At 37.6% G+C, this 12,138-nt stretch overlaps 1 protein-coding gene across 1 annotated transcript in view; it reads right to left on the minus strand.

Annotated features, from left to right (window-relative positions):
* Positions 1–4,200: 4,200 nt before the first annotated feature.
* LOC149786134 (uncharacterized) overlaps positions 4,201–12,138 on the minus strand; it is a 30,446-nt gene continuing 22,508 nt past the window's right edge. The window contains exon 2 of the mRNA XM_089978120.1: positions 4,201–4,409. Within this exon, the coding sequence (XP_089834246.1) occupies positions 4,201–4,409 (209 nt within the window). The remainder of the gene's footprint in view (positions 4,410–12,138) is intronic.

Consider the following 12,138-nt stretch of genomic DNA (forward strand, 5'->3'; position numbering starts at 1 on the left):
GAATGGAAGCTCTTTACATGTTCCACTTGATGACAAAATAATGAATTCTTCGTGTAATTCTTCATTCTCAATGTAAATAAACCCCATGCTGTTCCTAATTTCTTTGATATTACTATTATTTGTAATAACTATATTTAAATAGCTTGAAATAGAAGGTAATTTTATCAATTTTAGATTTAACATTCAAAACTCTACATCTGAAGATTGCTCTGTACAAGAGCAAGCACCGATACAGTTGATACAGATCTAAATTTATCTAATGAGTTATGACAGATACGAAACTATTTAGTGCATGAATATATATTTGTTTTGTTAAGTCGCATCATGCATAAATTATACATATTATCAATTGATAAGTCTCATTTTAAATCGAAGGAATGATATTGTATTGTAATAAAGTCGGCGGAAAATCAAAACATATTTATAATCCGTACCTGGCGAGGTAGTCCAAATAATATATTTGTGTACTTCTTTACTTCTTTGTTTTACCCACATATGCTTCTTTTGTTCTGTTTTTTTTTTCCCTTTTGACAAATTGTTACAGATTTCTTATCGTCATATTTTTAGCACGTCAGAATCGGATGACTTGAAAAAATTCATGTTCGTATTCAATCAGAATCGAAAGTTATTGAATGACTGTTTCAAAATGATGTCAGTGTTCAATCACACTCGAAAACGATCGGGTGACTTTTTCATTGTACCCGTCAATGCTACCTGTTTTCATCACAATATATCTCGGTAATCTAAAATATATTTTCACCACCAACATTATAGTAAAGTGAAACTTCAGAAACTGAAAAATGTTTCTGAAATGTTATCATTGTATTTTCTTTTGACTCAAATCCTTGCTGTTCGAAAACTCACTTTTAACAGTACTTTAAACATACTGCGTAATATATGTTCAGACTGGTAATCACGTGAATACAGATCATATCTGACACCATACAACGGTTTAATCTTGCTAGAACTTCTTGTTACAACTCTTTGGTCTTAAACTAAGTAACAGAAAAACGCAAAAAAAATAACAAGTTTAGTAAAATTATATATATATATATATATATATATATATATATATATATATATATATATATATATATATATATATATATATATATATATATATATATATATATATATATATGTGTGTGTGTGTGTGTGTGTGTGTGTGTGTGTGTGTGTGTGTTACTTCATTTAAATGGGACATTATGAACGAGTTTCTCGGATGGAATGTTGCACGACCTTGGGAGTACAGTAAATCCATCCGACAAAACGAGTCCATATTTTCTCAAACAAATGCAGTAACCTTTTTAGTATATGCTCATTTTCTTATTCTACCTAAGGCTTAATTATATAAACAAAATACACTACAAGAAACAAAGTAAATGAATATATGCCGTATTCCGAACTAAATACACAAGCGCAGATTCATCATTACACAACATCATTATTAATGCACGCATAACTCCGCCCAGATAAATTTGAATTTAGTCGCGCGCAGTACATAAGTTTCGAAAGTAAATGGCGTTTTTGTCTACTTAAAATTGAAATTTGGAGTCATATTGTGAATGAATGCGCCATGCAACAAGTTTTCCATTTGATCAGGAATTAATAGATTTTGGTATTTTTGTCGATTCTACGAAATTTCGTGATTATGGACTGGATTCATCTGTGCAAATTGTACATGAAATACATCGGATTGAAGCAGCGTGGGAGAAGCGTGTTGACATCTACATGTGTGTTTGTTCTGTTATTGACTATTTGAAATCATAATGTGGGAAAAACATGAAGTCTTTCAAATGCAATTATCAAAAAGACGCTATTGAACTTCATGTTTATTTCATTTTGTGCGCAGTAAGGAGAATGTAATTGCACTTGGAATATCGACAAAATTACAGTACAATTTCGAAATGTGTAATCAAGCTTGAGAACTCATGACATGGCTCATGTAATTCGGATTTGCAGAACTAAGAAAGTACATTTTGAGGAAATTCAGGATGTAAAACTGTAAGTATATGTTTTGCCATTCTTATTACCAGCTAAATGAGAGTTTATGCCATTTTACTTACATGTTATTTGTAGGTACCAAGCAATTTTATGAAATCTGGCGTCTATCGCCAAAATCCGAAATATTGTATCAAGAAAGTTAACGCAGAATGTACCAAAGCAGCTGGTATGTGGCAGTCCACGAAACATCTGCTTTAGTTATTCAGAAACAAATTTAATCAACCAAAACGTAAAGTGTCTGCTACACGAGTGTACATAATTTGTTTACAAAGGAGTTTCTAATACACTATTGAGCACACGTGTCCTGCGCCTGAATGCAATATGAAGGTGTGCAATATCGTAAAATACTGAACGATTTTGACAATGTAAAGTTAACGGAGAAACAAATGAGCATTATATATATATATATATATATATATATATATATATATATATATATATATATATATATATATATATATATATATATATATATATATATATTTAATGGTTCTATATTTTCATTGGTATCGTCATCGTGTTTTAGTCAAATTGTTTATTATTGAACAGCATTGTTTATTGGATTTCGTGTTTGCAAGATTTTTAAAAACAAATTTTCCTTGGGTGTAACTGTTATGTAATTTAACAACTTTTTACAAATTGTTTTATTGTTACGTTTGCTATCAGAAGGCATGCCATTATGAACTGGGGTGTTTTTAGTCGTGACTGATTTTTGTTGGTGTCATGATATTTATTTCAAACTAACTTATATTCTTATTAAAAAAATGCTGCACGTGTAGTTAAGCGCGACATATTTGTTTATGGTTCCTACTTACAAATATTTTATTAGCAGTGTCCTCAAGAATTTTGCACTTTTATCAGAAACCTCATTTGCCATCTTTTTAAAAAAAATATTCATAGCATCTTTTAAATCATGTAATGTCCCAAACGAGTCTCTACTGCTGTTTGCTTTGAGCAAGATATTTTTATCAGGTTTCCACGCTTATTTTTTTTTATGGATTTTTGGCTCAGATAAGTACGTCAGTAGTATCACTGCTTTATGAATGTCGCAGAGCGTTGGGTAATGAAGTACCATGAAGTATCACTGCTTTATGAATGTCACAGAGCGTTGAACAATGAAGTATGTATCACTGCTTTATGAATGTCACACAGCGTTGGGCAATGAAGTACCATGAAGTATCACTGCTTTATGAATGCTACAGAAAGGCAATGAAGTACCATGAAGTATCACTGCTTTATGAATGTCACAGAGCGTTGGGTAATGAAGTACCATAATATCACTGCTTTATGGATGTCACATAGCGTTGGGCAATGAAGTACCATGAAGTATCACTGCTTTATGAATGTCAGAGAGCGTTGGGCAAATATGCTGCTTCTGAGCTAGGTCTTATGATTTTGAGAAATACTTGTCAAAATATATAATTTTGGTAATCGAATTCAAATATTACACTTCTCGACAGTTTTATTGCAGGCATTGTATATCACGTGATTTTTTTTTGCACCCGATTTTTTTTTAAATGTTAGAGTTTGTGAAAGAAGTAAATAGAATTTTCGATGATAAATATGCAATAGGTTATGACTTTATGTCAAATAAAGCGGCAGAACTTCTGTAATGAGTACATTCGAAAGTATATATATATATATATATATATATATATATATATATATATATATATATATATATATATATATATATATATATATATATATGACAGGACTTTGATAACTAAAGCATTGAACTCATTCATAAAAGAAAGGATATAGAAATATGATCACACATAGACGATACTATTAAGACTTGACATTGAAAGATAAATAAATAATAGTCATTTGCACCTTAGTATAAAATGCAAGAGAAGAAAAAAATTAAATGAGACGGCTATATCCCTTGAATGGTACTGACTTAATTAGAGAAATATAAATTATTGTTGCTTTAATGCTTCATGCTCAAGGGAAATTAATTATATTGTAAGTGTAAACTACATATTTTTCAATTGGTAAGATAACATTACTAGAATGAAAGGACGAAAACCGCTGAGGCGTAGACGTATGCTAGATAGTAATGAAATGTTCTACGAGTGGTCGGTTTGATGGTTGTTGGTTGTATTGACTGATTGACGATAGACTGAATGACTAATTTAGGAAATGATTGATTCGATAGTTCGGTAGTAGGTTGATAAAGTATATGCTATTTACTTACTTGCAAAATGGAGAGCGAAACATGCATTTCTTATTATATCGGAAAAATTCATAAGGTGCCAGAGGTATCAAGGGTTCAAACCAGAAGAAAGTTTCCGCTTTAGATTCCCGCAGTGCTTGACTGGTAACCGTGGAGCCGCTTCTCATGTAGGAGAACAAAATCAAGTCCCACTTCTCAAATTCAACTTTCTTAAGGGGCTGATAGTCTAAATTGAAGATATGTAACTTGTTAAAATTGATTTAGTGATCTTCTCTCAACTATCATTACTGGTACGTATTTAGGTCAAGAAGAATAGGCCAATTTAACACAAAAACACACACATAGTTACTTCATACTACCTACCTCACATAAAACTTCCACTCTCATGAGTAAATTTAAGTACTTTGAGTGTTTGATATAAGTATATAGTACATTGAGATAAATTTAAGTACTTTGACTTTTTTATAAAAATATATAGTACACGGAGGTCAATTTAAATACTTAAATAGTATATTGAAGTCAATTTAAGTACTTTGAATGTTTGATATAAATATAGAGTACAATTAGGTCAATATAAGTACTATGTTTGATATAAATATATAGTATATTAAGGTCAACTTAAGTACTCAGACTGTTTGACATAAATATATGGCATATTGAGGTCAATTTAAGTACCTTGACTGTTTGATATAAATATATTGTACACTGAGGTCAATATAAGTACTTTGACTGTTTGCTTGCTATGTTTTGTCCCACCACTGTTACAGCGGCAGAGGCCGCTCCGGTGGCTCTCGCTTCAGCCTCTTTGAGAGCAATCGGAGCTGCTTTCCTTGCAATTCCTAGAAAAGCTGCTCTCACCGAGGAAAACAGCGTGGATAATAATCCACCAACAACTTTACGTCGTTGTACGCTTGATCGTCTCATAGCTGCTTATTTTATGTTTGTTGTTGACTATGAAGATTTTATCCGCAAGCGCTGATAATTGGTGATTCGTTAGTTGTTATTTTCGACGGTGTTCCCAGACTGATCGGTGAGCCACGTGGTGATTTCCGAGATCAGTACGTGTTCAGGATGAGACAGTAAATGAAGGGATCAGGACGAATTTGCATGAGCGAGCCTGTGGGAACGTTAGTCGACGTGAAATAAATCACGCTAGAGGCTAAGCCGATCGAGCATAACGAAATCAACGCGATCTCGTACGAGGACTGATGATCTAATTTCAGCTTGGGATAATATCTCACCATGGAAGTGGCCGAGCGAGAATCGATAGCAACGTGGTATCATCTAGAGCCATGTTGAAAAAACTCTGTTTTCTTTATCAAGTCCTCGTATAGAATCCGATACTGATATGACGTGACCAGCTTTTGATCGTCAAGATGACTGAGGATTTCCACCATCTCGTTATCGATTTCTACACCAACATTTCACGCTTGTTTGGAGACGATAAATAATTTGAGACCCTATACGATTAAGGCGGGAACGATCCCACAGGCAGACCCTCTGCGTATGGCGCTGCCGGCGCTTGTTCTTTTAGTCGAGTAGACTCTAATCCTGCTGGCTTCTCTACTATATGATATGGATCCGTCATGGGAAAAATAGGTGTAGTTCCTGAGCGGTAGACTTTATTTCTGGATTTCATTTGATTTCCCAGATGAACGTTAAACTCCTTTGACCGAACAAGCGGTTTTTATTTTTTATTTCTTGTTGATCTCGTCCTGATGCTTTTCAATCCATGGTCCATAAACTTTATTGACATTGCTGACCAAGTTACGTGTAGCGCGTGACTTAAAGTAATTATCCTCTACAGACGATCCTAGAATCGTTTCTTGCACAAAACTCTTCAGCCATACTTTGCTGGTTTGTGCTGGTTGACAAACGACATCGGTCTTCACAATTTTCTGATTAGGAAACGCCCCTGACGACGATGCAGTTGTTCCCGAACCACATATGTTTGAAAACAGCAAGGCCATGGAAGCACTTTTTAACGCGATCATATATAACGTGCAAAGAAAAATAAATCCAGCTATAGCTGCAGCATCACGCACGTATCTGGGTAATTTCACGCCTCACGCCGAATGAAACTGAACAAAAATTGAGTAGTGTTTTTTTCGTTTATTCTAAATTGATTTCCATCTCTTCCTTCTCTCTTTGCATTTGCATTTGTATTTGTCTCTATCTCTCTTCCTTATCTAATTGTATTTCTTTCTCCTCTTTCTGAAACTGCATTTGTTCTTTTTGTAACTTCATTTCTATTTATCTCTCTTTCTCTCTTCCTTATCTAATTACATTTGATTTTCTTCTTTATATTTCTGTGTCTGCATCTGCATTTGTTTTTCTTCTTTATCTTTCTGAATTTCCAGCTTCATTAAATCTAATTCCATCTTTTATTTTACTTTTAATTCCTTTACTTTTATGTCAGTGTCTAATACAGACTTTCTGATCGAAACCAAAGCACTTTTATCCAAAATACTCTTTTCTACCATATACTGTACCAAAATATATTTTGTTTCTTGCTTCGTTAAGGACGCTTTTGCCTCAGTAAGATCATATTTTCTGGCAAGTTGAACCAAGTTATTTTTTTTCAAAAGGTCTAACTGTTCTTGAGAATGATTTGAAAGAAATATTTGATGACATTGTAAAAAAGCCGATTGATTTCACTAAAAATATCACCAATGTGAAAAAATACTTGGGATTTGAAATTTTCAAAAACATTCATATATATCTAGCACGACTAACCCAATTTTCTTTTTACGTGTTTACGCTCTTTCAAACAGTAACAATGAAAAAATGAAGACAACAAGCGTTAGTAGTAAATGGGGCCACATTGGGGACAATGGGACTTAGCATTAAAAACACCCCTGGGCCACTTTAGGGACAATGGAAATTTAACATGGAGAAAAACGCTGGGCCACTTTAGGGACAATGGGAATTTAACATAGAGTTTGGGTCTGTCTAGGGACAAGGGAAATTAACATGGGAATAGAGTTTGGGTTTGTCTAGGGACAAGGGGAATTGAATATGGGATTTTTTTTTTTAAAAAAAAGTTTTTTTAAATTTAAATTTAAATTTAAATTTAAAAAAGGGTAGGCAATGGAAAGGCTATCTCTTTTCGAGAAATATGGCTGGCCCTGAAAAGGGCCTTTGGGTTTATGTTAATATTAATATTAACATAGATGGCATCTGTCACATCTTCTTCTTCTTCTTCTTAAACTCCTTCTAACTGCCGGTCCATACACAAGTACCCTCTTGAGACATCCTTGTCTTTCTATGTAAACTCTCCTCATCCATTGACTAGTATCTGTCCTATGAACAACAGTCCACTTGGACCTGACATACATGAGCATGTCCGTCCTAAACATCATGGAAGACACAAGGGTGGATGACTCAACTGTGGTCCACATCTTGAAGCGACGAAAATAGGTGAATCAATGCAGTGAACTGCCCTTATTTATAGGTACAGGAAGGATTGAAACGGATTGAATTCATTCACCAATCCGAACACGCGTTACAAAATTCAGTCAGCTCGCATCCAATCCGAAGAGAGCAGTCTGTGACGTCACGTGGTCTCTATAGATTAGTTAGCGCTTGTGTGCAGTCAATCTATGCGACAGTGATTCAACATGACGGAAACTCAGAAAACGATCCATTGGGGTGCACCAGCAGGGGAGACTGCCCAAGGGAACCCGGACTTACTTTCAGAAGAGGTACATTGGGATTTTGTGGATTTTCTTTCCTCGCAAGAATTTTTTCCGGAACCTTCGTTACCTTCTTCATTACCGCAAGTGGAGAATTTTAGACAGAGACAGAAAGAAGAATTGGAGAAATTTATACAACGACAAAAGGAAGCGGAACAAGCTTTTCTCCTACAGCAACAGCAACAGCAACAAGAAGAGGTAAGAAAAAAACAACAGCAACAACAGCAAGAAGAAGTAGCAGCAAAGAAACAAGAGGGTGAAAATCAAACGGCTACGATACTGTTGGACATTTTAGCGGAGTTAAGAAGTCTGAAACAAATGTATCAGACTTCTTTATCACGACCGAAGAGAATACGACCTTCCCGAGCTAAACACGCCAACCCTGTGACTAAGCCTATCGTACCACCCTTAGTGATTTCAACCCAATCATCAGAAGTAGGCCTCGGCCGTGGCAAAGGCTTAAGGCAGTTAAAGTTGATTGGTTAAACTCACCCCTACACCAAAATAAAAAGGCCCTTTTCAGGGCCACCCACATTTCTCGAAAAGAAATACAATTTCAATTGCCAATAACTCAAAAAAAAAAAAAATCAACAGCCCATTTTTACCCTTATAGTACGTGTCTGTGTATGAGTGCGTGAGTGTAGCTTCTTATTTTAAAATCAAAACTCAAAGACACTTACCTTATATCATTCATGTATTCTTTTCTCCATTTTTTACAATCCAATTCACAATTCACCACAGAACACTTTAATTAAAAGTTCATTGACTTCTTCTTTCTCCTTGTTTAGTCTCTCTGTTTTTTGAATTTCTTCACCGTTTTTTCCTCATTTTCTTCCCTTCTTCTTTTCTTCTCCTGTTTCTTTGCTTCTTTTAAATAGAATTGTCTTCTTTCTTCATCTGAAGAATCCCTCTCTTCTTTCGAAGAATCCCTCTCTTCTTCCGAAGAATCCCTCTCTTCTTCTGAAGAATCCCTCTCTTCTTCTGAAGAATCCTTCTTTTCTTCTGACTCCTCTTGTTTCTTTTTTGGGCAATCTGGAGACCAATGTCCTTTTTCTTTACAATAATAACAGGTATCTTGACTTTTGTCTTTTTTAGCCCCTGTTTTTTTTTCTTTTTTGACGGTCTGGACACTCTGAAGACCAATGCCCTTTCTTCTTACAGATATAGCAAGTATCTTGACTTTTATCTCGAAAGGAAGGAGAGTAGTCCGTCGGCTGGTCTGAAGAGAATTTTCTAATGACCCCTCGCAAAGCTCTGACGAAACGTTCCATCTGGTTAGTCTCTTCCATCGTTGTGCTCGGCTTGAGAGTGAAATGAATAGTGAAAGGACAAGACACGCACCCTTTTATATACGCTGGTTTGTCATGACTATAAATTAGTCTATGGTGTTTAAACTTGAGTCATTTGACGTTTTGCACTCAAGAAGAAACGATTCTATTCATTCGAGAAGAAAGAAGAAGAAGAAGAAAGTAAGAGGCAGAAACGTGATCTATCGCCTCGTACCAGGGCTGAAATCTTGGCACAAATTCATGCCAGTGATTTTGAAGAGGACATGAGTGAACCAGAATCCGAACCCTCTAAACCAAGTTCACCACCCTTAGTCAACCCTGAAAAGTACTATTCCATTCGAGAGACGGAAAAGCGCTCCTCTAGAAAATTTAGAACCACGGCTTACACCTACACGGTGAAGTTTAAAGATTTCAAGGCCGACGTACCCTTGGAGAAAGCAGAAGGGTTTATCACCGAGATGTGGGATTCTTTGCTCACCTCACTCAAGCGACAATGTCAACCCAAAGAAGACGATCGCTTGACACTATCCATAGATCACGACGGTTTGAAATCCCCTGTTTGGATCGAGTTTAGCAGACCCGCAGAACTAACCCCTTCCAAAGTCATGGACAAGATTCAACACGTACAACAATCTAATGACCAGTTTGACATCACCGATGGTAAAGCCACACTGAAAATGGCTCACGTCTCTCTTCCTCAAGGGACAGGACGCAAAAAGATGTCATTGGTGGACGACCTTCGCAACACCAAAAAGAGTCTCGTCCGAATTAACAACCCTCAAGACCAGATGTGCTTAGCCCGTGCCATCGTGGTGGGACGAACCTATGCCAACAAGAACGACACGGTAGAATGGAAAAGAACCTGGGAGAACATTCGAAAATCGAACCGAACCAAACAACGAAACGAAGCAGAACTCCTGTTGCAACAAGCTGGCCTGTCCAAAGACACACCCTGTGGCATTCCTGAGATGCAAAAATTGCAAGATGCCCTAGCTCCACGCTACACCTTGAAAGTGCACCCTCAAGAAATGCGCGGACCTCTGTTGTTTCGAGGCCAAGACTTTAAGGACGGAAAATACATTCATGTTTATTATCACGATGACCATTTCGATACCATTACCACTATCACCGGATTCCTGGGATACAGATATTACTGTGAGAAATGTGATTATGGTTATAACAATCGAGAGCAACACAAGCATTGTGGATGGAAATGCCCAGGATGTTTGGCCTCTCCACCCTGTCTGAGCGAAGAACCAGTGCCTTGTTCGACTTGTCTGCGCACGTTTGTCAGCCCTACCTGTTACCAACAACATTTGAAAACACAAGGTTCACAGAAGAAATGTGCTTGTCAACTCCTGAGATTGTGCCCTACGTGTAGACAAGGCATACGTACCAACAGTACCAAGGCACACGTATGTCGAGGAAAGAAAAAATGTCACATTTGTCACCACATCGTCGACTTGGAACACCAATGCTACGTGCAAAAATACCAACCCCCACCAGAGAAAGAGGACGGTCACAAGAAGAAAGGCAATTTCATCTTTTTCGATTTCGAATGCATGTAAGAGACCGGCATTCACATTCCTAATTTCTGCGTGGCTCATCGAGCGTGCGAGAAGTGCATTCAAGAACCTATCTTCAGTCATTGCCCTCACTGCAGCAAGATTCCTGGAGGACGTGAAAAAATCTTTCGGGGACCGAACACGTTAGCCGATTTCGCTCGATGGGTCTTAGACCCCATCGACAAGACGTGGAGCCAAGAGGACATCGAACGTTACTGAGATTGTCATCGTCATGCCACGGTGATGGCTCACAATTTCTCCGGATACGATGGACAGTTTCTTCTCAGATACTATACGGAACAAGGCACCGAACGTCCTAAAGTCACTTTGAACGGAGCCAAAATCATTTTCATGCAAGTGGGACAAGTGCAGTTTAAAGATTCGATGAGTTACTTGGCCATGCCTTTGAGCCGAATGCCTAAAACGTTTGGAATGACAGAAATGGCTAAAGGGTACTTTCCTCACTTTTTCAATACGGAAGCCAATCAACATGCCGTTCTACCCCATTTGCCTGAGGCTCACTATTACGACCCCGACAATATGCGTACCGAACAACGAGAAGCTTTCTACGCTTGGTACCAGGCTCATGCCTCTGACCCCTTCGACTTTCAGGAAGAAATGCTAAAGTATTGTCGTTCCGACGTGGACATTTTACGACGTTGCTGTGGAAAATTTCGAGAACTGTTCATGGAACACGGAGGGGTCGATCCTTTGAAAGAAGCTTGCACCATTGCCAAAGCGTGTTCCTTAGTGTACCGCCAACGATTCATGCCTGAAAACACCGTGGCTGTCATCAGTCCTCAAACGACCCACTTTGTCAAACGTCAATACTCGGTCAAAGCCCTACGCTGGTTACATTACTTGTGCGACAAGGAAGACAAATGGATTCAGCATGCCCGCAACGGAGGAGGCGAAAAGACCATCGGAACGTATTCGGTCGATGGCTGGGACTTAGAAAACCCCAAGATCGTGTACGAGTTTAACGGTTGCTTATTTCACGGATGTCCCGTCTGTTACCCTGACCGTGACACTAAAAATCAGTTTTTGCAACGAACCATGGAAGACTTGTACCAGGACACTTGTCAGCGACGCCTAAAGTTAGAACAGGAAGGATACCAAGTGGTGAAATTTTGGGAACACGAGTACGATCACCGTTTGAAAACCGATCCCGAGTTTAAACGCCTCGTGGAAAGTTACCAGTTCATGGACCCGTTGAACCCGAGGGATAGTTTGTACGGAGGAAGGACCAATGCCACCTGTTTGCTGTACCAAGCCGACGAAGAGAAAGGAGAAGAAATCAAATACTTGGACGTGTGTTCGCTGTACCCCTACGTGTGCAAATATTGTCGCTTTCCCGTAGGGTACCCGCAATTGCTGACGGAACACATCGACCTGAAAAACATTCG

The sequence above is a fragment of the Sinohyriopsis cumingii genome, chromosome 12 (assembly GCF_028554795.1).
Source record: "Sinohyriopsis cumingii isolate HCF-2022 chromosome 12, ASM2855479v2, whole genome shotgun sequence".
Lineage (NCBI taxonomy): Eukaryota > Metazoa > Mollusca > Bivalvia > Unionida > Unionidae > Sinohyriopsis > Sinohyriopsis cumingii.